The 27192-nt window shown below is 35.3% G+C and overlaps 1 protein-coding gene across 5 annotated transcripts in view; it reads left to right on the top strand.

Moving 5' to 3' along the window:
* Positions 1–27192, top strand: part of CCDC66 (coiled-coil domain containing 66) — a 49334-nt gene that overhangs the window by 1141 nt on the left and 21001 nt on the right. Inside the window, exons 2-9 of one of the 5 annotated variants that reach the window (XM_042929702.1) lie at positions 582–646; positions 1293–1318; positions 10512–10956; positions 12548–12713; positions 12893–12996; positions 14750–14871; positions 15514–15615; positions 26842–26973. In XM_042929702.1, the coding sequence (XP_042785636.1) occupies positions 582–646; positions 1293–1318; positions 10512–10956; positions 12548–12713; positions 12893–12996; positions 14750–14871; positions 15514–15615; positions 26842–26973 (1162 nt within the window). Of the gene's footprint in view, positions 1–581; positions 647–1292; positions 1319–10511; positions 10957–12547; positions 12714–12892; positions 12997–14749; positions 14872–15513; positions 15616–22368; positions 22405–26841; positions 26974–27192 lie in introns of those variants that run through there. The other 4 variants (XM_042929703.1, XM_042929704.1, XM_042929705.1 and 1 more) reach the window with 4 other exon arrangements.

Raw genomic sequence — 27192 nt, forward strand, 5'->3', positions numbered from 1 at the left:
CATAGGACATGCACAAATAAATTATAACAGCCAAAACTTATTACAGATTTATTGTTGTTATAGTAACAAAGTGTCAGTGTGCTCAAAAAGTAACAGTGGTGGCAATGTTACAGGCCACTTTCAGATTAATGATGTAGCAGGCCATAGAATGTATTAGTCATGAACAAATAGTAGTTAGATATGTTTTGCTACTTTAACTTAGGTGGAGAGTTTTGGTAACAGCATTTTTTCCAGTCTGGATTTATAAGAGTTAAATAATGGCATGATAATTGAATTCATTGCTTACCAGTAAAATACGAAGTTTCATGTTAAAGGTAATAAAAGAATTTATTTTTAATTAATATATTAATTAATAATTATTAATTATTTCCAAATAAGTTTCAGGAAATTTTCAGGAATTTTCTGAGTGTTTAGTTTTATCTTGGATTGAAAAATGATTTTAATTAAAAGAATGGTTTAATATTTACAATTCTTGTATAAATTGGGAAGAACGTATATATTTTCAAGATTCAAATGAGCATTTCATTTCTCTTTAAAACTTTGCTGTTTCTTAAAAATGACAACTTTCTTTTATTTTTCAGAGATGGTTTAAAGCTTGAAACTGAATTATTGGATGGAAAAACCAAGTTAATATTGTCTCCATATGGTATGCTGTGTTACTGGAAACCTAAAATGTTAACTTTTATATTCCTACCTAAAATTTATATGAGTTTAATGTACTTTTTGCTTATAATAGAGTAATATTTAAATGATTCTTTGTAAAAAGCTGTTTTCACTTTTTCAGATTTATTTTTAGCCAAGTAAAGTCAGATTACATCACTGCTTACCACTCTCAGTATTTATTCATAAAACTTAATGTCCCAGTATATTTTAAGGTTTAATATGTTGCCTAATGGATAATCTGGGTAAAGTTTGTGTAATTATGTTCTGTGTATATAAAGAATGTTGTTTGAGAAAATTAAATTTGTAGTAAGACCACAGTTGCTAAAATCATTTTTAGTATTAGTTTTAAAACTCAGTAAACTTTGGTAGTCCGCTCATTTGTATTCCTATTTTTTTTTTTTTTTCTGATCTGTTTATAGCTTTATCTTGGAAAATAAATAGAAGTGAAATAGAAATTCTTGAACTATTCTGTAAAAGTTAGAACACTCAGACAGGACCTAAAGTTAATGCTTTTGGAGTTAATATTTCTATTAAATACCTTCTTAAAACAATGCTAATTAAAATTTATTTTGTGACTGCCTTAGTGTGTTTTTGTTTGATGGCCCAGTAATTATTTTTTTCTTTTGTAGAATGTAAATCAAAATATTCTGTGAAGGTAAGCCAAATGACCTGACCTGTATTTGAATGTAAAATGTGGTTTTCTTTACAGTGGTTTGAAAAGAATTCCTGTGAAATTATCATAATGGGTTTGGGATAATGATGAGGAGTTATTGTTCTCTTGCTTTCAGGCTGGTCCTTTCACAGAAATGGGATCATAATTTTTCAGTTTAAAAAGGTGTATGGAACATTTTTCCTCTACATCAGTGCTGCCTAGTAAATCTTTTTGTGATGATGGAAATATTCTAAGATCATTGTTTTCTAACATAGTAGTCAGCAACTAGTCATGCGTGGTTATTTAGCACTTAAAATGTGGCTAGTATGACTAAGGAAGTGAATTTTTAATTTTATTTAATTTTGAATGCAAATTTAATAGTTAGTACACTGGACAGTGCAGTTCCTAAGATCTTTAAAAATACATATTCTTTAAAATGAGAATATTTTTCTTTTCATATTCAGATTCCATTTTCCCACATCAAAACGGTGTATCTGATTCACAGACTCTTACATGCATTTTGCCTTCTCCTTTAAGAGATCATACTTGAGCTTAATGATAATTTTCCTTTTAAATTTTGATCAGGAACCCATAGTGACTTTTTCTACAAAATACAGTACCACTTTCAGTTTTTTGATATCATACTTTTCTTGTTCCCTATTTTTTTCCATGTTTAGATTAATATGAGCAGAAATTTTATCTCTTCCATAATTCACTGTAGCCCTCCTTTTTCCTTTATCATTGCAGCATCTTAAAGTCTTTGTGTTTCTGTGAATAGAGCTCAATTTGGATGATGTGGCACTTTTCAACTCTGAGCTCTTGATGGCTTTGCTCTTTTTTCCAGGTTTGATCAAGGTGAAGTTCCTTGAGTACCGAGCATAATAATCACTTCATAAATGGGTGATGATAATCAGTAATTCCACATGTTACCAGTAAAAATTATCTCTCTAAATATGGTATATAGTTGTATACCTTGTGTGCTTTTTTAAAATCACAGAATACAAATTATATATTTTTTCCTGGTCCTGCTCTGTTAAAATATTGCAACTAATTATTTTTTTTTTAATTTTTTTTTTTTAATGTTTATTTTTTATTTTTGAGACAGAGAGAGACAGAGCGTGAACAGGGGAGGGGCAGAGAGAGAGGGCGACACAGAATCTGAAACAGGCTCCAGGCTCTGAGCTGTCAGCACAGAGCCCGACGCGGGGCTCAAACTCACGGACCGTGAGATCATGACCTGAGCCGAAGTCGGACGCTTAACCGACCAAGCCACCCAGGCGCCCCTGCAACTAATTATTTTATTTGAGTCACATTAACAACTACAGCACCCCTTTTTTAGCTCTTAGATAAAAAGCTGCTTGTAATAGTTGGTTTCCATCTTCCCTTGACCTCTGTTTTCTTTCACCTGTTTCTTCTTCCATCAATGTCCTTAATGGATTTGCTTCAGTCACCACATTTTGTGAAGACATTTCATTGTCTTTTTAACCAGCCTAGAACATATGGAGATCTCCTTTCATGCCTGTAATAAAATTACTAGTCTTGGACTTTTGATAGAATCATCACAAGATTCTGTTATCAATCTAAAAATATTTTATTCTAGGATTCTTTTTTTTCCAGAGTAACTATGTCTCAGTCGATGTTGATCTTAAATTATTATTTACTGTCTTGGAGCAAATTGTTTGATTTTATTCCTCTTGCTTTTGAGACTTCAAAATACTGATGATGGTAACTATATAAGGTGATGGATATGTTAATTCACTTGATTGTGGTGACTATTTCACAGTGTATGCATTTATCAAATCATCTAGTTGTATGCCTTAAATATATACAGTTTTTAATTGTCAATTATACCTTAATAAAGCTGGGGAAAAAATTCTAATGAAACCTAAGTCTCCCTTCTAGATTGATTTTACTTGAAGGAGCTTCTCTTCCCTTATTTATAGTGGTTGCTGAGATCTTCCTCATTTCTTTCTTTGCTCCTCACAGAAGGTAAAATACAAAGATAGTAGTACTTATCTTTTTTTTTTTTTTTTTTTTTTTTTGCTTAAATCTGTTTTTAATTTCCCAAATCTCATTCAGCTTTATGTTGGATTCTCTTTCCCATAAGTTATTCATGAATTCTCTCTTCATAGTGTTTTTCTTCTACTGGGAGAAGCTCCTGAGTGACTACAACACCTACCTACAGTTCTGGTTTTCCCTTTCCTCATAGGTTGAATTACTGTCATTGTCATAGTGTGCTCTTTAAACACAGCTGAACTCTCATCTCGTCATGATTAAGTTTAACACCTCTGTGGTCCGAGTACTTTTTAAATTTTTCAAAATCCCTTCTGCATTTTTTTAAATCCGTGGTAAGGAATATGAAGTTAAAGGTGGTTACCAGTTTAATTTCTTAAGCTTTTAGGAAGAGAAATGAAAGAAATGTTAATGATTCAGTGTCATGAGTAATTTATAAATTCTAAACTCTTCTACTCGGGCACCTGGGTGGCTCAGTTGATTAAATGTCTGACTCTTTGGCTCAGGTCATGATCTGATGATTCGTGGGATTGAGCCCTGCGTTGGGCTCTGCACTGACAGTGTGGAACCTGGTTAGGATTCTCTTTCTCTCACTCTCTCTGCCCCTCCCCTGCTCTCTCTCAAAATAAATGAATAAACTTCTAAACTCTTACACTTAAAATTGTCACTTGGGGGGTGCCTGGGTGGCTCAGTCGGTTGAGCATCCGACTTCGGCCCAGGTCATGATCTCGCGGTCCGTGGGTTCAAGCTCCGCATCAGGCTCTGTGCTGACAGCTTGGAGCCCGGAGCCTGTTTCGGATTCTGTGTCTCCTTCTCTCTCAGACCCTCCCCTGTTCATGCTCTGTCTCTCTCTGTCTCAAAAATAAAAAATGAACATTAAAATCAGCTGAAGAGCTTAAAAAAAAAAAAAAAAATTGTTACTTGGGCCCCTGGGTGGCTCTGTTGGTTAAGTGTCTGACTTTGGCTCAGGCCATTATCTTGAGGTTTATGAGTTCGAACCCCAGGTCAGGCTCTGTACTGACAGCTCATAGCCTAGAGCCTGCTTCAGGTTCTGTGTCTTGCTCTCTGTCTGCCCCTACCCTGCTTGCACTTTGTCTCTCTTTCTCTCAAAACCAAACATTAAAAAAAAATTGTCACACATATTAGTTGAAATGTAAAACATTTAAAAATTTTTTTCATAGGTATTTCTACATGTGAGAAGCAGAATAGTGTCATGCTAAAGGATATACACAATATTAGTGTTAAGTAGCACATTTTATATTTTAAAATGTTACTTTTCTCTGATTCTTTCTAGCTTTGGCATCCTGGCCCCATATAAATGATAAAGTCAGCCAGTACTAAACAAATTCATTGGACATTGTATTATGAAAAATATTGATAGAATTAAAACTAGTTAAAAAACAATTTGGCTATGTAAAAATTTTGACATGAAGACTTGATCTATTTTGATCTATTAAAATTCACATAATACAGTAAACACTTGGAATTATTTGGTCTAGATTGCTTTTTCTTAATAAGTAACCTGAACATAATTGAATATTTATTTGGTAGTTCATGATCTTTTGCTGCTTCCATTTATTGGTTTTGTTTTTTTTTTTTTCTCCCCTGCCATTTAGCTACAAAAGATAATCAGAATTGAGCTGAGTATATATTGACCTCATGCCACATCATTGCCCTTCCTGCCCACCCCCCTACCCCCATTTTGTTAAATATTTTTAGAAGATTTTTTGGTCTGTTTTTTTTTTTTTTTTGTAAGTGAAATTTTGCAGGATAATTCTATTTAAATTAGATCGTCAATTAGTAAGTTTTTATTTAACAAGGATTTACTGAAGATGTAAAATTCTAGTAGAGTGCCATTCTTGACTTTATTTCTTCTGTGATTGAAAGAAAGGAAATGAGCAAAACCTGGTCCTTGTGTTTTGGAAGTGAGGGTGTCAGGTAAATAACTCTATATTACAAGCAGAATATGATGTGTACTATAGTAGGATAATGTATACCACAGTAGGGTTATAAAAGGCAGACAACACTGCAAAGAGCAGCCCTTTGTGGTTTGAGGAGACCAGGGAATGCTTCATAAACGAGGTGACATTTTAATTAGAACTTAAAAGATGAGGCAGATATTTATAGGTAAAGAGGTAGGGGAGTGTATTCTTTTTTTTTTTTTTTTTTTTTTTTTTTTGGGAGTGTATTCTAAGTTCAGAGAAAATACTGGGCACAATACCAAGATAGAAAGCCTAATTTGCATTTGGGGAATAGTGTGTATCTCGGGGAAGTTTAGAACATAAAGCTTAGGGGAGGGTTTAGTCTTAAAGAGTTTAATTTTTTTTTAAAATTTATTTATTTTGAGAGCATGAGTAGGGGAGGGGCAGAGAGAGAGGGAGAGAATCCCAAGCAGGCTCTGCGCCATCAGTGCAAGAGTCCGATGCAGAGCCCGATCTCATGAACTGAGATTGTGACCTGAGCTGAAATCAGGAGTCAGACGCTTAACAGACTGAGACAGCCAGGCACCCTTTAAAGAGTTTAAATATATACTTAGAGAATTTGAACTTCCTTGATTTGTATGTAGGGAGCATTAAAGTATTTTTGAAAAGTGGAGTAGATACGGTATAATTTGTGTTGTAGGATAGGGCTTCGGACAGCCCTACAAAGGACAGATTGTAACTGAGAGACCATAGTTATGGGCCAAATATAGTCCAGGGAGAGTCATAAGTTCTTGAACATGGGTGGTGGCTAGTGAAATGGAAAGAAGGGGACAGAAATGACTTCAAGATATGTTAATGGCATGCACTGCACTTAGTTTGAATGAGCAACTGATTAGAGAAACAAAATGCTCAACTATTAGTGACCAAAAAAAGGCCCATATGAGTCAAAGAAGGGTGAGAAAGTAGGAGCTGTAGTTGGAGTCTGAAGTGGTAGGGCTCAGCTCTGTAAACTACATGCAGTCAGCTAATAATTTGCTTATTCCACACAATGGTTTTCAAAAACTAGAGTGAATTGCCAGTATCTAAACATTGGAGAGTTTAATGTAAAATCTGTCATTTTTGGTTCTCTTGAAATACTGGATTCCTGTTTGGCAGTGTAGGCTGGTTCTGATGGTGACTGCCTCCTTTAGGTGGAAAAATGCTTTCAACTCATCTTGTTTCCTACCTAGCCTAATTTACAGTACGTATTCGAGTTTGCCATTTCTCACTTAGAGAATTAGTTATATTAAAGTAGCCACAGGGATGAGAGGATAAAAGGCATTTTACATTGTGGTACCAATTACATTGGTATTATCAAAAGCCTGAAGCTAGGAACAAATAGGATTTGGATGAGGTGAAGAGAATAACAAACAGATCTGTGGCTGATACTGCAGGTACATTTTGAAAAGTCAGGTGAAATGTGAATGGCTACTTGGTCTAAGTGTGGTTGTATATTATATAAGTTACTGAAAGACCAGGAGAGTTGGGATATGATAAGCCGGGTGAAAGTCGTGGGGCATCTACCCTACTGTTTGACAGCAAATATCTTCTTCATTTTTACATCTCTAGTGCTTTTCTGTATTGGTGAGCACATAAAAAGCAACAATTAATAGTGATTAAATGGGTGTTGAATTACTTTCGGTTAATTGGGTTTACTGAAATGTATAATGGATTAATAGAGGAAAGGTATGAATTAGGCAGACTGTAATCTAGTAGTGTGGTAATGAAAACCTGAATTTAGGCTTATCATCATGTAAATGGTGAGAAAAAGATATTTGAAAGGAAGAAATGACCAATACTTGTTCATAAGCCAAAGAAGACCATGAAAGAGGATAAAGTTAAAGATGACTCCATGCTTACTGGTCTGAGAGATTAGGACAACAGTGCCACAGAAATAGGATATTTTGGAAAGGGGAATAAATATGGGGGAGAGAGATAATTCAGTCTTTAAAATAGTGTAGTTGAGGGTAGTCAACAAAAAATTCACTTAACACCTATTTTGTTCCACTCATTGTTCTGTAGTGGAGCTATACAGTGGACAAAGTATAAAAAATCTCTGCCCTAGGGAGTTTACATTGGAAACGAATAAAGGCACTTGGGGTGGCTCAGTCAGTTAAGCGTGCAACTTCAGCTCAGGTCATAATCTCACAGTTCGTGGGTTCAAGTGCTGCTTCGGGCTCTGTGCTGACAGCACGGAGCCTGGAACCTGCTTCTGGTTCTGTCTCCCTGTCTCTCTGCCCCTCCCCTGCTCATGCTCTGTCTCAAAAATAAACAAACATTAAAAAAAAGAAGATTGAGTTGAATGGGCATACAGTAAGCAAAATATACAATGTCACAAGATGAAAAGTGCTATAGGGAAAAAGAGAAAGGGAAGAGGCACAGTCACTTTAGGGGCACAGCAGTCTTTGGAAAAGGGAGTGCTAGGTAGGTGAGAGTGTGAGGGAGAACAGGAAACCTGCAAATTTAAATCAGTTGTTCAGAGAAGACCTCACTGAGCCAGTGATGTTGGAGCAAAGATTTGAAGGAGGTGAGTACATAAACCATGAGGGAAGAATGGCCCAGGTAGAGGGATTGACTAATGCTAAGGCCTGAAATTAAGAGAGTCTTATTCAAGGAATAAGAAGCCCACGTGTCTGGAGGCTAAGACAAAATGAGATCAGAGAAATCAGGTAAGGGGATAAAATGTGAAGCATGCACAGATCATTAGGTCAGAGTAAGAAGTTCAGTTTTTTTCCTAAGTAAGATAGGAAGGCCTTAGAAGCTTTTGAAAAAAGTGACATGATGTGACTTTACTTACTAAGGTACCCTGTGGCTGCTGTGCCGAGCACAGACTGGGAAGTGAAGGCAGAAGTAGGAAAAGCAGGCTTTTAGAAATTCAGGCAAGAGCATTATAATGACTTGGAGTAGAGGGCATAAGAAATGTTCAGGAGTGGTCAGATTCAGGACATATTTTGAAGATGGAGCAAAACAAGGTTTAATGACAAGTGTGGCATATGAGAGATAATTCCAAAATTTTTGGCATGGGTAGCTTCCTCTGAAAGGAGGAAGTTATTTAGGGGCATGTGGGAGATCAAGAGTTTGATTTGGGGCTTGCTGAGGCTTTTTTTTTGTGTGTGTGTGTGTGATTAAAGACAATTTTATTCGATCCTATCCAATCTGTGTGTGCACATACATATACACAGTCCATAGCAGACTTTGCAGGAATGTATATATTTCATTAAATGATAAATATGAGAACGTTTGGAAGTCCTGTGTATAATGTACTTTTGTCACTGTGAATTCTTTTCATAGGTTATATGGGGCATGCTGAGTTTTAAATGGCTATTAGAAACCCAGTGGAAGTGTTTGGATAGGCAGATGGAACCTTAAGTTAGGGGAGAGTTCCATCCTGGAGACAAATTTGGGAGTTCTTAGTATATGGATAATATTTAGAGCCACAAGGGTAAATGAAATTAGCAAGTGAATGAGGTAACTTAGAGAAGAGATCCTGGGACTGAGCAACTTTAAGAGGTCTGGGGGAAAGGAGCAGCAAGAACCAGGATTGTGGAGTCCTGGAAGTGAAGTAGAGAAAGTGATTCAAAGTGGAAGGAGTTGGGGCCCCTGGGTAGCTCAGTTGGCTGAGCATCAGACTTCAGCTCATGATCTCACAGTTTGTGAATTTGAGCCCCATGTCGGACTCTGTGCTGACAGATCAGAGCCTGGAGCCTGCTTCGGTCTCTCCTCTCTCTGCTTCTCCCCTACTCATGCTCTGTGTCTCTCAAAAATAAATATTAAAATTTTTTTTTTAAGTATTCAAAATAGAAGGAATAATCAACTGTGTCACATGCTGATAACATGTTAGGATGAGGATCTGAGAATCAGTCACTGGATTTGCAACATAAAAGTTATTAGTGACCTTGATGAGTTTTAGTGGAGTCGTGTGGGTGAAAGTTTGTTGGGAATGGGATTATGGGAGATGAGAGGAGAAAGTGGAATCATGTATTTTTTAAGGTGATAAAAAATGATGTGATCCAGCAGAAAAGAAACAGTTGATTCAGGAGAAAGCAAAGAATTGCTGCAGAAAGATCCCTGAGAACGGGTTATATGAATATGTATGAATAACAGGAGTACAAGCAGGTTTGTATGACTCTTGATGCTGGTACAGATTTGGTGGTAGAAATTTCTTGAAGTTTTTTCAGAATGCTTCTCTGTAAGATTTTTAGTGAAATATTGATCAAGATTTTCAGCTGAGAATAAGTTATGAAAGAGAAAGTGTTAGGAATTTGGGAAAGAGGAGAAAGTTGAAATTGTTAAGAGTAAATGAATTTGGGAAATGTTTGACTGTAGGGTAGCATGTTGTTTGGGCTATGTATTTAAGGTGAAACTAAATATTGTGGCTTGGTATTTTTCTTCCTGAGTAGTGCAGGCACAGAGTAGGTGATGAAGAGTTAGATTTTACCAGTTTGGGGATTTGCAAAGTGTATGTCAGAGCAGGAGTTGGGAATGGAAGGCAATGGTGGTTTTGGTTGATTGTGGAATTTAAGGAAGGAAATGAGGACAAGAGGAAGGTAGTAGAATCAATAGATTATAGATCCCAGGTGAGTTAAAGAATTATCAGAATTGGGATATGCAAGGAGAGTGTTGGTCATTGTGCCGTGATTGAAATTGAGACTATGGAGGGATTGCAAGTTAGGAGTAACAAGGTCACTATAAGATATCACTATGGGAATGAGTAACCGAGGTGGCTTGGAGGACAAGAGTAGAAGAGCAGAGTTCAAGGAAATGAGAGACCAGGGAATTGGAAAAATGATCTATGTGGATATGAAAGCACTAATAATTAAGACAGGAGTTACGGATGTCGACCCACAAGTTAAGTTATTCAAGGCATAACTGACCTAAGTAACTAATGCACAGTCCTATAGATACCTATAAAGAAAATTGGTAGTATGAGTGGTATAATCATGACATGAGATTCCAAGCTGGAGTAGAATGGAGATGTTCTACAACAGCTAGAATGAAAATTCTTCTGTATTCATTATCTTGAAATAAAGTAATTTCCGGTTGTTGATGAAGCTTTCAAGTAGATTTGCAAAGGTTAAATGTTATTTTCTCATGGATATAATCTTTTAACAGCAAAATGGAAAAAAAATTTAGAGGCCTGACATCACAGACAATATAAATAAAGATAATTGTTTGATTTTTCATGGGCTGTTATAAAGTATAAATTTCTGGTATTTTAACAGATGGGAAATAAGACCAAGATTGCAAAATGTCCATTAAGAACAAAACAAACTGGATACATTCTAAAATCAACACAAAATACTTGTATCAAGAGTGGAAAACTTTTGCAAAAGAAGAGAATGGGTTCAGAAACTTCACAGGCAAAAGGTGAAAAAAATAGTATGACTTTTTCACCCACTAAGGATTTATGCAAGCAGTATGTAGATAAAGACTGTCTTTATGTCCAGAAAGAGATTTCACCTGCCACCCCCAATATACAGAAGACTAGAAACACCATAAATACATCTATAGTATCTGAAGAGAAGCTTTGCCAAAAACACATCACAGCTGCAAATATGAAGAGCAGTTTGGTGTGTCTAACACAAGACCAACTACAACAGATTTTGATGACTGTGAACCAAGGGAATGGATCTATTTCCCTGATTGAAAATGGAAAGGAGGAAACATGTAAGGTTTTTTTTGAAGTTTTAATTAATATTAACTTTACCAATATGTACTTGTTTTCGAATTTCTCATTCATTGGATTTGATATAACTGTGCCTCTTAAATTCTAAGTTACTGTGTAACAATCTTTTAAAATAATTATTCTTTTAGAGAACAGTTTTCTCATGCAGAATTACCAATTCTGTGGACTCTAGAGTAAAAAAGCTATTGTACTTACTTTAGAATATAGAAGGCTCTACTTACATTAAAAATAATTATATTAAATGTTTTTTTTTTTTTAATTTTTTTTAACGTTTATTTATTTTTGAGACAGAGAGAGACACAGCACGAACGGGGGAGGGGCAGAGAGAGAGGGAGACAGAATCGGAAGCAAGCTCCAGGCTCCGAGCCATCAGCCCAGACCCCGACGCGGGGCTCGAACTCGCGGACCGCGAGATTGTGACCTGAGCTGAAGTCGGACGCTTAACCGACTGAGCCACCCAGGCGCCCCTATATTAAATGTTTTAAAAGACCACTATAGAATTTCTAGTGAAAATTGAGGGAACCTTTACTTTGAATATTTGACTTGAGTTGCTGAAAAGATTTTTTTCCTGGCTCCTGCATTTTGCCTTTTTTGACCCTTAATCTACGTTGAGGATTGGCAGCACTATCTTTTTAATCAATGTAAAACATAGATTTGGAAGGAGTAGTAGAGTGTTACATGTCTTCTGTTTCATTAGGGCATTGTGTTATGTTTTTAAAAGCCTTCCAGTTTCAGCTTTGAGCTAAGGAATTAATATGAGTAGAACTATCATTAAAATTTTGTTAGGCGATAATGAAATAAATTAAAATTAACAGTCACTAGAAAGAGGCCCCACAACTGATTTGGGGACAAGTTGGAGTAATTTACCTTCTCTTGGCCTAGATTGTTCTTTGTAAAATGAGGGAGCTGGGTCTTTAGAGGCTAGAATTGTAGCCTAGAGAACAAAAAATAAAAACTTACTATGCATAGTGAGAGATAACGTCAACAAAGTTGAAGGCAGAATTTGTCTAATCATGTATTGACCTGCATATTAAATATGCTTTCTCTTCACTGGGAAAACTAGCACATTGAGGTAGAATTAGAACAGTGTTTGAGCCAAGCATAGGAACCTGTGTAAAACATTTGTAACAGGTATAACAGAGGCATAGAGACAGTGGTCCATAATAAAGTTTTCCATTGATTTCCCAGCTAAATGAGAAGAATAAGGACAAGGTAATGAGTTTTTCATAAAGCTATTTGCATTTATTCTCCTTTAAGTTGTGATTTGTTTTATATTATTTGTAAAAATATTATCAACAAGAGTAAATGGAGGGTTTTTGTTGTTGTTGCTTGTTTGTTTTCATATTTGACACAAGAGATTATATAGATGTTCTGGACCATTTAACCGCTGGGCTCAGTTTCCTTTTTTGACAAAAGGGAACGATAATACCTACTGAAGGATTGCTGTGAGAGGTAATTACTTTGGTAATGTTAAGGCAGTGTTTTTAAAGTGCGTAGCAGTATGCCAAGATAAGGTATTGTAATATGTGTAATTTTAGTGTTAATTTTAAAACATGCATTTTTACTCCCTAGGTCGGGGCAGTCTACATTTAAACAATATTTCTAATCAGCCAAATGACGAAAACGTTATGGGAGTACTCCAAAAAACTGAGGCTCTTTCATCTGTCCTAGATGAAAGTAAATCTGTTTTAAATAAAAATCAAGAGACATCTAAGCAGTATGAACAGAAAATTGTCATGTATGTAACTCCTATATGTTATTGTGGGGTCATCTGGTGAAAATGGTTCTGCTTTTCCTTGACTTGCATGTGAAATATTTACTGTGAAGACTGTGAGCTGTTTAAAAGTTTATTACTTAATATTTATGGGTAACTTGTATAGAAACATATAATAAGGTTTCTGTTATTTTTTGTGTTAGAGAGAATGCATGGAAACCAGCTGACATATTCAGTACCCTGGGGGAAAGAGAACGTGATAGAAGTTTGTTGGAAGCAAAAAAAGCCCAGTGGAGGAAAGAGCTTGGTAGGTAATTATTATACCTGTTATTATTATAGATTAGGTTGTGTCTTTTTGTCTACTCGGTGTGCACCAAAAGACCAGAGGTGAGCGATGAGCATTAATATCATTAGTATCATTCTGGAGCTCAAAGATTCCTAAACTTTTCTCAGTTCCTGAGAATCCATTTTCATATTTTTCTATTGTAGAAATCCTATGCATTTAATGGTTTTATTTAAAAATAATTGGGTTCGGGGCACCTGGGTGACTCAGTCGGTTAGGCGTCTGACTTTGGCTCAGGGCATGATCTTATAGTCCATGAGTTCGAGCCCCGCGTCGGGCTCTGTGCTGACAGCTCAGAGCCTGGAGCCTGCTTTGGATTCTGTGTCTGTCTGTCTGTGTCTCTGTCTCTGTCTCTCTCTCTCTCTCTCTCTCTCTCTCTCTGCCCCTCCCCTGCTTGCACTCTGTCACTCTCAAAATAAATAAACATTAAAAAAAAAAATTAAAAGAAAAGTAAAAGCATAGAGATGGGCTTCATCTTCCACTCAACTAGAGAGTCCTGTGAGGCAGTCATATCGCTGATGAGACAGGTGATATAGAAAAAGAGATAAGCAGAAGAAATTGGGAATGAATTATTTATGTTGGAAGTCAAAGTAGCAGAAGTTTGAAGAAATTAAATGTATGCTAACAGTATCTGAAGGTTTGGAGATTCGTTGTGTCTTTATATCATAATTTCAGCTTTAAATATTTTCTTTCAATACACATTTTGCTTATCAGACTGTAACACCAAACTTCTGAAGTAAGATGGAACTGCTTGGAAATGACTAAAGTGTTTTATGTTTTATTACCTAAAAAGAGTTTACTTTCTTCTGTTAAGAAAGCACCTTTCTCTTTGCTAAAGTCCTGCTTTCATTAATTTTCTTGAAATTTAGATTTATACATCTCTGAATCTTTTTAAAGTTTATTTTTAAGAGAGAGACAACATGAATGGGGAGGGGCAGAGAGAGAGGGAGACAGAGAATCCCAAGTAGGCTCTGCACTGTCAGTGTGGAGCCTGACGTGGGGCTTGAACTCGTGAGACCATGAGACCATGACCTGAGCCAAAACCAAGAGTCGGGTGTTTAACCGACTGAGCCACCCAGGTGCCCCTATACATCTCTGAATTTTTAAGAACTATTGATTTGGGACCTTGTTGTTACATTAGTTTGTTAGATACAAGATTTTGCTTTTTCACTTTTCAGCGGTTATGAATAATAATGGCATTTATTACATACTTAATTTGTGCTAGGTCCTATACTGAAATAGGCACTATTCTCATTTTACAAAAGAAGAAACTGAGTTTTAGAAAGGTGAACAGCGATTTGCCCCGTTACACAGATAGGAAGTAGTTGAACTAGGATTCGATTACAAGGTTCTCTGAATCCAGAGGTCTCACTTTTCAATCTCTTTGTAATACCTGAGTGAACATTATAGGAAAGTAGAACTTCAGAATAATTAGCATGTTATAAAATACGTTCTGAAAAAATTGCTTTTTATTGCCAATTGTGATAAACATTTTTACATCCATCTGTGCCATACATAAGTTTGGTTCTGGTTAAATGTTTTCTTTTATTCCATATTTCTTAAAATTCTTCTCTGTTTTGTGAGGTAATCTCCCTAAAAAACAGTTTTGATTAGATCTGTGTTGGAATCTGCACTCTTTAAGAAGGTCATGATTTGTTTACATGATTTTTTTTTTACAGTTTTTATACATTTTTTTAAAAAAGGACATTATTTACAGATGAACAGGTTGCTTTAAAGAAGAAAGAAAAAGAAGCTTCTGAAAAATGGAACAATCCTTGGAAAAAATTTGAAAGTGATAAAAGAATATGGGAAAAATTTCAAATTCTTGACCAGTCTAAGGTAAGAGTATAAAAATGAAGCATTTATAGAATATAAGACATCTTAATTTTACTTTTTTAAATTCTAAGCCATGTTCATATCATAAAGGTTTTTAAAAAAATTTATTTTTCATGTTATTTTATCTCATTCATTCATTCATTCATTCATTCCTTCATTCCGTTAGTAGGCTTCATGCACAGCATGGAGCCCAATGTGGGGCTTGAACTCAAAAGAGTTCAAGATCTGAGCTAAGACCTGAGCTAAGATTAAGAGTTGGATGCTTAACTGACTGAGCCATCCAGACACCTCTCATATCTTATTTTAGAACAATTTTATTTTGAATTTAATTATGACCTCAGCTAGGTTCTATTTGCATTCTGTAAATTGTCTTACTATATAGATGAGTGTAGAGGCCTGAGGCACCTCCTTCAGGCTCCTGTAAAAGAGCTCTGCCTTTTTTTAGGTGACCACAAAACACTGCCAGTGACCATGTGGTATCCACCACAAGGTGGATATATCAACTTATAACAACAAGGTGGATACTTATATCAAACATAAGTATATACCAGGTGTCCCTTAAGTAGTGTTTTAGTGACCTTTAAATTTTGCCTAGGTTTAATATTATATAAAGAAAGTGTCCTTGTGTTTTCTCTTTGTTTTTAGACTTGTGCTAGCTCTTCTAGCATTCTGTCACAGTCTCCTTGTCAGGTAACAGTGGTCCAGGCTGATGGGCACCCACTAATTAGAGTTGGTCAAATTTTAGAGGTAAGTGCCATTACTTTGAATATATAAGCCTTTTAGTACTTGATCTCTATTTTCCTTGAAGGAGTGAATCTAAGTATTTTTATTTTATTTTAATTAACAGTTAATTTTTACTGAGTGCATTATGCTCCTTACATTTAAAAAAATATGAACTTTTCTTTTTTATATATATATAATAATTTTTCTTTCCTAGTGAACGTTTACAGTTTAACAAATGTGTTCTGAAAATAATGCAGTAACCTAAAGGGATGATTCTGGTGGTAGATGTTTTCAGCACTGGTAGATTTCTTATAGAACCCCTCCAGGTTAGATTGTGTGGCTTCCACGGCTGTTTGTTCTGCTCCATATAGGGCTGACTTGCCTACATCAAAGAGTTCTATAGTTGTTGATAATTTTACATTAACAAAAGGAATGAAATCTGAATTGTATTTTTCCACATTCCCAAAAGTACTTTGACTATTGAAAGGCAATAAATTAGTCTTGATAGAAGGCATTTTACAAAAATCTTAGTTTTGAAGGATAATTTTAAGTGTAAAGTTAAAGTGTAAAGTTTAAAAATTGATACATGCAGGGGCGCCTGGGTGGCTCAGTTGGTTGAGTGTCCGACTCTAGGTTTTGGCTCAGGTCACAATTTCCTGGTTTGTGAGCTGACAGCACATAGCCTGCTTGGGATTTTCTCTCTCTCGCTCTCTCTCAGCCCCTCCCCAACTTGTGTGTGCACTCTCTCTCAAAAACAAAATACTTTGATGCATGCAGATACTACTAAAAACTACAACTAAAACTGTTCATGAAGTTGGTAAGAATTAGTTGTTAGCTATTTACAATTCAACATTAGGATTGAAGTATCTTTAATACTAAAAATGATAAGGTATTTTCAGTTACCAAAAAAATTTAGATTGAAATGTTAGTATATCATTTCTTACTGCTTAATTTTTACTATTTTTAGGTCATTTATTATCTGAGAGTAATTTATACTATGATTATTTTCTTAAATTTTTTTTAATGTTTATTTATTTTTGAGAGAGAAAGACAAAGCATGAATGGCAGAGGGGCAGAGAGAGAGGGAGACACAGAATCCGAAGCAGGCTCCAGGCTCTGAGCTGTCAGCACAAGCCCGATGCGGTGGTTGAACTCACAAACCGTGAGATTATGACCTGAGCTGAAGTCAGATGCTTAACCGACTGAGCCACCCAGGCATCCCTATACTATGATTATTAATGCAAATAAATAATTAGCCATTCGAGGTGACTTTTAGGTGTTTTTACATTTCGTATGTATTTTTAAATGACAGCGTGTGTCTTTTTTTTTATAATCCAAAAAACCAATAAAATTATTTATACTGTGGAGTCAGAGATGGGAATTGGGGTGGGAGAAGAACTAGAAAGTAAAACACACACTAAATGTAAGGCTGGACAACCAAGGCTTAAAGGGTATCATTATTCTCTTTTTTTTTTTTTTTTTACTGTTTAAATGCAGTTTTTATGCACTTATGTGTATGCATGTGGTAGGATATTGGAGAGATGCTGTTGAGGGGAAATGAATTAACTGTGTAATTTTAAAAAACCCTTCTTAAATATCTGAAAGCAGTTGGCTTCAGAAATCCATCCCATAGCCAGACTGTTTTACTATTAAGTTAACCTTTTTGTGTAATTAAGAGGAGCAAAAATTTGGTTGCAAGTAGAGTCACCAAGGCCAATTTTGTTAAAACATAAGGTAATGCATATAAAGTGCTTATTAGAACATTGGCTGACAAATAGCAAACACTCAATGAAAGTTTACTCTGTTTGTAACTTACAAAGCATATCTTTTTGGAGTCCAAGGCTGTTTGGCGTCAGTTCTCTCACCAGCTTCCCTTCTTCTTTCTTTTTTTTAAGTTTATTTATTTTGTGAGAAAGAGCAGAGGGGCAGAGAGAGAGAATCCCAAGTAGGCTTTGCACTGCCAGTGCTGAGCCTGACTAGGGGCTCGAACTCATGAACCGTGAGATTATGAGATCATGAATCATCCAATCATGAGATCAGACACTTGGAACTGAGCCACCCAGTTGCCCCTACACTGTGTAATTTTAAACTGTTGTGTTTCTAAGAAATTTACTTCTAGCCTCAACTTTTTTGAGAACATCTCACCTCCATGCAGACTTGGCTTTCCCTAATCACTACTCCTTGCTGGGAAACCTATTAAGTGAAGCAAGTATATTCAAATGCATTCTTTAACATGGGGAAGAAAGGGAGGTTATCACTCTGCTAAGTTTCTTAATGCTACCACCATACTATAGTTCTGCATTTGGCCAATAAAAAATTATATGTTTTTTCCTTTTTAACCTTTTTTGTGGTAAAATACACAAAACATAGAATTTACCATTTTAATCATTTTTAAGTGTACATGTAGAGGGATTCAGTACATTCATTTTGTCAGTCAACCATCGCCGCTGTCCACCTCCAGAATTTTTTCATCATTCCAAACTGAAACTATCCATTAAACAGTCACTCCCCATTTTTCCCTCCCCCTAGCCCCTGGCAGCCATTCTAATTTGTCTATGAATTTGACTATTCTAGATACTTTAAGTGGAATCACGTAATATTTGCTCTTTTGTGTCTGACATACTTCATTTATGCTGTTTTCAGGGTTCATCCGTGTTATAGCATGTATCAGAGTCTCATTCCTTTTTAAGGCTAAATAATATTTCATTGTATTTATAATACTGCATTTTGTTCATCTGTCCAAATGTTGATGGATATTTGAATTGTTACCCCTTTTTGGCTATTGTGGAATAATGCTGCAATGAACATTGGTGTACAGACAATCTCTTTGAGGCTCTACTCTCAGTTCTTTTGGGTAGATACCCATATGTGGAATTGCTGCATTGTATGATAATTTTATATTTAATTTTTTGTTAGGTTTTATCAATTTTAATTTGGTAACTTTATGTTTAACTATATTGTTTGCCATAGTTGTTCTACCGTTGCACATTTCCATCAGCAGTGCACAAGGATTCTAATTTCTCCACATCCTCACCGACGTTTTTGTAATAACTGACCTAATAGGTGTGAAGTGGTAGCTCATTGTAATTTTGGTTTACATTTCCTTAATGATTAGTGATGTTGAACATTTTTTTCATATGCTTATTGGCCATCTGTGTATCTTCTTTGGAGGGATGTCAAGTTTTGTGCCCATTTTTGAATTGGGTTTTTGTTGTCGTTGAGTTGTAGGCATTCTTTATTCTGGGTATTAATACCTGATCCGATGTATAATTTGCAGATATTTTGTACCATTCTTTATGTTGCCTTTTCACTTTCTTGAGAGAGCCTTTTGATGCACAAAAGTTTTTAATTTTGATTAACTCCATTTTATCTGTTTTTTTTCCTTTGTTGCCTGTGCTTTTTGTCCCCTATCCAAGAAACCATTGCCAGATCTGATACAGAACTTTTCCCCTATGTTTTCTTCTAAGATTTTTGTAGTTTCAGTTCTTATGTTTAGGTCTTTGATTTACTTGGAGTTAATTTTTGTATATAGTGTAAGATAAGGGTCCAATTTTATTCTTTCACATATTTTGCATTGGTATCCAGTTTTCTCAGCACCATTTATTTGAAAAGATTGTCCTTGATGGTCAATCATGATGACTCAATGATGGTCAAAAATCATGTGACTGTATATGTGAGAGTTTAATTCTGGGCACTCCATTCCATTGTTCTGTATGTCTCTTTACATCACTGTCTCACTCTTTTAATTGTCCAATCTTTGTAGTAGGTTTTGAAAGCATGAAGTATGAATTCTCCAGTTTTGTTCGTTTTTAAGATTGTTGTAGCTCTTCAGGCTTTCTTGAGATACCATAGGAATCTTAGGGTAGATTTTTCTATTTCTGCAAAATGCATCAAGTTTTTCATAGAGGTTGTGTTGAATCTGTAGATCACTTTAGGTAATTTTGACAATATTAAGTTTTCTGATTCATGAACACAGAGTATCTTTCCATTTATTTGTGCCTTCTTTAATTTCCTTCAGCAGTGTTTTACAGTTTTCAGTGTACACATCTTTTGCCTTCTTATTCCTAGGTATTTTATTTTTGGTGCTATTATACATGGAATTGTTTTCTGTCTTTTCTTTCTTTCTTTCTTTCTTTCTTTCTTTCTTTCTTTCTTTCAAGTTTCTTTGCTTATTTTGAGAGAGAGAGACAACATGTGGGAGGGGCAGAGAGAGAGAGAATCCTAGGCAGCCTCTGCATCATCAGCACAGAGCCGAGCCCGTGCTTGTAAGAACAGCAAGTTGGTCCTAAGTAACATATATCAGGTGCCTTGTCCAACAGTTGGGAAATATTTTTCTCAGGCACACATGGATATTTACAAAAAGTGATTTGTGTTAGGCCATGAAGAAAGGCTCAGATAAAATTTAAATAGCTATTTTGCAGTGATCTCTGACTACAAGTAACTTAGAAGTTTTAGAGATTTAAAAAAAGGTTTGTTTTTTTTTTTTTTTTAAACATTTATTCATTTTTGAGAGACAGAGAGCAAGCATGAGTAGGGAAAGGGCAGGGAGAGGGAGACACAAAATTCGAAGCAGGCTCCAGGCTCCGAGCTGTCAGCAGCAGAGCCCGACCCGGGGCTCAAACTCACTAACTGCAAGATCATGACCTGAGCCAAAGTCAGCGACACTCAACCGACTGAGCCACCCAGGCTCCCGTGCAAAAAGAGATTTTTAAGTACTACATACGTATTTGGAAATTAAAAATCACACCACTGAATAACTTGAGTAAAAAAATCATAGTGGAAATCACAAATACTTGGAACAGAATTACAGTGTATATGCACACATCAGAAACACATCATAAATTCAAGAGAAAGTGTATTAGAAAAGAAAATCTTTAAATGCTAGGTGTCTAAAGAAGTTAGAAAAAGAACAACAGAATAAATTTTTTTTTTATGTGTATTTTTGAGAGAGAGGGTGTGCATGTGCACATATGCACAAGTGGGGGAGGGGCAAAGGGAGAGGGAGACACAGAATCTGAAGCAGGCTCCAGTCTCCAGGCTGTCAGCACAGAGCCCAATGCGGGGCTCGAACTCACGAACTGTGAGATCATGACCTGAACTGAGGTTGGACACTTACCCAACTGAGCCACCTAGGCGCCCTAAGAACAACAGAATAAATTAGAAGAAATCATGAAAATAAGGATACCAGTCCTAACCTAAAGCTGAAAGTTGCCTGTTTGGAAAGAAGTAATAAATCTCTAGGAAAGATGATCAAGAAGATAAAAATTATGAGTGGCATAATTACAGAGAGTAATCAGTAGTGAATATCTTATGCCAACAATTCTGAAAACCTTGGTGAAATGGAGAAATTACTATAAAAATTATAACTTAAAGGAACTGACTTAAAAGGAAACAGAAAGCTTGAATAATCCTGTTACTGTCAATGGTAGATCTAGTTAGAAAGATTTTCCCACAAGAGATGCAAAATACCCAAGTGGTTTTACTAACAGTTTCTACCAAACTCTATTCACATGATCAGGCAGTAAAAATATGGAATAGCTCCCAATTCATTCTATAAGACAGTGTAAACTTGGTATTAAAGCCAGAAAAATACAAAACAAAAAAGGAAAATAAAGTTTATTTTGTTCAGGAATATATACCCAAAAATTCTAAAGAAAATATTCCCAATTAAAATTTAGTAATATACAGAAAGGCGATAATATATCATGACTAAGGCAGATTTTTGCTAGGTAGTTAAGGAAATATTTTAAAATCCACAATAGGGAAGAGAGAGAGGGAGGGAAGCAAACCATAAGAGACTCTTTAAAGATAGAGAACAAACAGGGTTGATGGAGGGGCAGGGGGGAATGGGCTAAACGGGTGATGGGCATTAAGGAGGGCACTTGTTATGGTGAGTACTGGGTGTTACATGTAAGTGATAAATCACTAGTTTTTACCCCTGAAACCAATATTATGCTATATTTTAACTAAAGTCTAAATAAAAATTTGGAGAAAAAAAAATCCATTTTCTTATAGACTCCAAAATACAATAAAATCCAGAAGTATATTATACCATTTTAATAACAAAAGAAAACATTTCAATAGGTGCAGAAAAAGCACTTGATAACATTTAACCCCAGTTAAGGAATTTCCAATTGAGTATTTAAAAAAACAAATCAAAACACTACCACATGTTGGAAAAACTGGATAGCTACATGCAAAAGAATGAAAGTGGACCACTTTCTTACACCATACACAAAAATAAACTCAAAATGGATTAAGGACCCAAACTTGAGACCTGAAACCGTAAAAATCCTAGAAAGGAGCGCAGGCAGTAATTTCTGTGACATCGGCCATAGCAACATTTTTTTTTTTTTTTTTTTAGATTTCATCTCAGGCAAGAGAAATAAAAGCAAAAACAAACTATTGGGACTTCCTCAAAGTAAAAAGCTTCTGTATAGTAAAGGAGATAATCAACCAAACTAAAAGACAACCTACTGAGTGGGAGAGGATATTTGCAAATGACAAAACTGATAAAGGTTTAGTGTCCGAAATAGATAAAGCACTTATGCAAGTTCAACACCAAAAAAACCCAAATAATGCAATTCAAAAATGAGCAGAAGACATGAATAGACATTTCTCCAAAGAAGACATACAGATTGCCAAAAGACATATGAAAAGATACTCAGCATCGCTTATCATCAGGGAAATGCAAATCAAAAACAGAAACGAGCATTGGTGAAGATGGGGAGAAAAAGGAACTCTCACGCACTGTTGGTGGGAATGCAAACTGGTGCCGCCACTGTGGAAAACAGTATGCTCCAAAAATTAAAGGTAGAACTACTATATGATCCAGAAATCGCATTACAGGGTATTTACCCAAAGAATATGAAAACACTAATTTGAAAGGATATATGCATTCCAGTGTTCCATTGCAGCATTATTACAATAGCTGAATTATGGAAGCAGGCCCAAGTATCCACTGATAGATGAATGGATAAAGAAGATGTGTTATATATGTACAGTGGAATGTTACTCAGCCATAAAAAGAATGTAATCTTGCCATTTGCAACAACATGGATGGAGCTAGAGAGTATAATGCTAAGTGAAATAAATCAGAGAATGACAAATACCATATGATTTTACCCAAATGTGAATATAAGAAACCAACAAAGAAAAAAAAGACAAACTGAAAAATAGACTCTTAATTATAGAGAACAAACTAGTGGTTACCAGAGGGGGGATGGGTGAAATAGGTGGAGGGGATTAAGAGTATACTTGATGAGCACTGAGTAATGTGTAGAATTGTTGAATCACTATATTGTACATCTGAAACTAGTAGAACATTGTATGTTAACTATACTGGAGTTAAAAAACAAAACCCTAAAGCTAACATCCTAAGTGAGAAATTTTAGAAGTATTCCATAAAGAGATAAGATGTTCAAATTATTATTTGTTATTGATTGGTCCTAGCCAGTATAGCAAGACAAGGGGACAAAATTAAGTCATAAGAACTGGAAAAGAAAAAATAAAATTGTAATGATTTTTCATTTATATAGAAATAAAACCTAAAACATCTATGGACAAAAAGCGAGGATTAATAATTTGAAAGGCCATAAAATTTTAACAAATTTCATAGGTTCAGATTACACAGAATATGTTACCTGATCACAGTGGAATTAAGCTAGCTATCAGTAACAAATAGTAAAAAGAAAATTTCCAAATGTTTAATATTTAAGCAATATAGTTCTGTATGAATGAAAAACAAAGTATATGAACTCTGAAAATGAAAATATTGCTTATAAAAACATGGGTTTTCTGTGCTTAGAGGTAAGTTTATAGACTTAAATGCATTTCTCGAAAAAGGAAGACTGGAAGACAAAACATTAATGATCTAAGTAATTCATTCAAGAAGTTAGAGAAAGAACAGCAAAAATTATACCCAAAACAAGTAGAAGGAGGGAAATAAGATCAGAGTGGATATTAGTAAAATTGGAAATAAATATACAGAATTAAGAGATCAACAGTAGTCCTTTATAAAGGTGTTTAAATTGATAAACCCCTTGTGAAGACTGGCAAGAGTGAAAAAGGGGATACCACTAAAGGGTCTATGGACATTAAAAAGGTAAGAATGGGAGCACCTGGTAGCTCAGTTGGTTGAGCATCTGATTTCAGCTTAGGTCATGGTCTCACGGATTGTGAGTTTGACCCCTACATTGGGCTCCCTGCTGCCAGTATGGAGCTTGCTTCAGATCCTCTGTCCCCCTCTCCCTCTACCCCTCCTAAGCTTGTGCTCACTCTTTCTCAAAAATAAGCTTAAAACAAAGGTAAGAGAATACATGAACTTTTGTCAGTACGTTAGAGAATTTATGAAAATGGACAAAATATTAGAAAAAACAAATTACTAAAATTGACACATGAAATGGAAAATCTTGGTGAACCTATTTATTAAAGAGCTGGAATCCATCATTAAAAATCTCACAAAATAAACCCAAGGCCCAGACATTTTTATTGGTGAATTCTTCCACATAATTAAAGTAGAAGAGAAAGCTTTTCAAGGTTTATGAGAGTGGAATAAACAAAACCTGATACTCAAAGCTGACAAGACAAATATTTTGATATGAAAACTTGACAGTACAAGAAAGAGAAGAATTTTAAATGGCACATCATGATGAGTTGGGTTTATTCAAGGAACACAGGCTGGGTTTAACATTCAGAAGTCAATGATACTCCCTTGTATTTTGAGGAATGACAGGTAGATTTAATCAAAGGGTTAAGATATAAAAATATGCTGACATCAAGGACACAACACTGGTGGCCCAAATGTCCACCAACTGATGAATGGATAAAGAAGGTGTGGTATATATTTATACATACACACACAATGGAATGCTACTTGGTGATGAAAAGTAATGGAACCTTGCTGTTTGCAACAATGTGGGTAGAACTGGAGGGTATTATGATAAGCGAAATAAGTCAATCAGAGAAAGATATCCTATGATTTCACTCATGAGCAATTTGAGAAACTCAACAGATGAGCATAGGGGAAGGGAAGGAAAAATAAGATAAAAACAAAGAGGGAGGCAAACCATAAGAGACTCTTAAATACAGAGAACAAAACTGAGGGTTGCTGGGGCGGGGCGGGAGGGTGGCAGTGGGTTAAATGGGTGATGGGCATTAAGGACGGTACTTTTGGGATGAGCACTGGGTGTCATATGTAAGAGATGAATCACTGGGCTCTACTGAAGCCAAGACTATATGTTAACTAACTTGAAAATAAATTTAAAAAGTTCTCTTTGGGGGCACCTGGGTGGCTTAGTTGGTTAAGTGTCTGACTTTGGCTCAGGTCACGATCTCAGGGTTTGTGGGTTTGCGCTTTCTCTCTCTCTCTCTCTCTCTCTCTCTCAAACTTTAAAAAGTACTCTGCGAATATTACTGTTAGATTATAAAATACATGGAGAAAATATTTGCAAATTACCTGATAAAGGGCTGTATCTAGACTATATCTTTTAAAACCCCGAAAATTTAGTAATTTTTAAAATTTCTTTAAGTTTATCTTGAGAGAGAGTGTGAGCAGGGGAGGGGCAGAGAGAGAATCCCAAGCAGGTTCTGTGCCATTAGCATAGAGCCTGACATGGGACTCAAACCCATGAACCGTGAGATCATGACCTGAGCTGAAATTAAGAGTTGGATGATCAACCGACTGAGCCACCCAGGTGCCCCAAGAGAAAATAATAATTTTAAGTGTTTCCTAGTAAGTTAGAGAAGTAAAACGAATTATTCAAGAGGTAAGGAAGTTATAAGACATCCTTGAGTAGGAAGTGGAAGACTGAATTAAAAACTGATTTTTTAAAAATTATTTTTTAATTTACATCCAAATTAGCATATAGTACAACAGTGATTTCAGGAGTAGATTCCTTAATGCCCCTTACCCATTTAGCCCATCCCTCCTCCCCCAGCCCATCCAGCAACCCTCTCTTTGTTCTCTATATTTAAGAGAAATGAACTCATTAAGTTTTCCATAGGGTTGTAAAGACACGTATACAAAACATTTTGTGAGTGGTTTTAGGAATTTTCAAGGGTAATTTTGACTTGTACCTAAAGTGAATAATTTGTAACTCGACTGAAATTTGAAACCACGTCTAGTTAAATCAGACTTAAACAGATGACAGAGTCTAAAATGATTGAGTGCCATGTTGAGAAAGTCTTGTAAGGAGGTAAAAAGGGACATTTGCTTCTTTTCCATTTTGATCTTCAAAATCATATTTCTAGAAATAGAATTGTTGAATTACTTGAAGATAATGCTTCTTTTGAAGTGACTCTTTTAGGCTTAAGGAAATGTGACGGTTTTTATCTCTTTAAAACATGTAAGAATACATGAGATACTAAAATTTTTTCTTGTTGTATAAATATTTCCTTCCTTTAACTAAAGCAGTTTGTCAATTGCCATTGTTTCTGTTAAAAACAAAGGTAGAAAGTAGCATTATGAGATATATTGTGACTGTAGTAGTCTATCAACCTGTTTTTTTAAATTATGTCCTGCAGTTATTTCGTGTAACAGTACGTTTGTTACTTAGCTGGTGCATTTCAGGACAGTTTGAGTAGTATATATTATTTTCTTTTTGTTAGAGTATCCTAAATTTTCATAGATTAAGAAGCAACAACAAATTTTTATGCTACTATTTTAATTTTTGTTTTTTTCTTAGAATTCAAGGACTTAACCTAGACACAATATGTTTATCTTATTGAAACGTCATCTGCTGTGATAAGGCTGTAGCAGTATAAATGGAAAAGAGGGATCTCTAGAGAGACATTGTGATTCAATAGAGAAAGCCTCTGGTACTCATATCTTTCTGGCTCTTGGTCCAGAGGCAGTATTTCCTGTGTTCTGAAGCCAGATGTAAAACAGTATTTTACATCTAACTTAAATGATCAGTAATTCCTTTCAAAGTCTAAATGAGACTATTAGGAAAAACTTTTAAAAATCTTATAATTATTTTAGAAAAAGAATTTTTTATTATAAAATTACTTTTTTTACATTTAGTTACCTTACTGTGTTCTCTACTTCTGTATGTTACAAGTATGATTCTAGAAATTGGAATAGATCTATTTAATTGTATAACTCAAATTTTTTTCTTTAAAATTATTGCTCCTCTTAGAGATCAGTGCCTTTCTGCTTAAATCTATATAAATTCTTGGCAAGATTTATAAATATAAAGTGGTTACAAAAAGAGAAGCGAACTTCAGCTAGTATCGATGACTCTTGTTTAGGAAGCAGTACCACTGGAGCACTCTTTCAATGCTGTGAAACAAGAACAGCAGAGAAAATGGATCGAAGATTTGAACAAACAAACAGAGGATGATCGGCAAAGAAAAACAGAGGAAAAAATTACATCTTCAAAGGTAAGGTGGCAAATATATGTGGATATAAAGGTGAAAAAAATAATTTCAAAGTCTTTAATCATAAACCTAAAAATATCCTGAAACTATTTGACAAGACTACACTATACAAATTCTTACACAGTTGTTCTTCTGAAACTTTTATCGAACACATTTAGTAAGTGTGATTTTGCATAGCTTCTTAAAACTAACTTCTTAGGAATTTCCTAATTCTTTGAATTT

Source organism: Panthera leo, chromosome A2 (genome assembly GCF_018350215.1).
Source record: "Panthera leo isolate Ple1 chromosome A2, P.leo_Ple1_pat1.1, whole genome shotgun sequence".
NCBI classification, from domain to species: Eukaryota; Metazoa; Chordata; class Mammalia; order Carnivora; family Felidae; genus Panthera; species Panthera leo.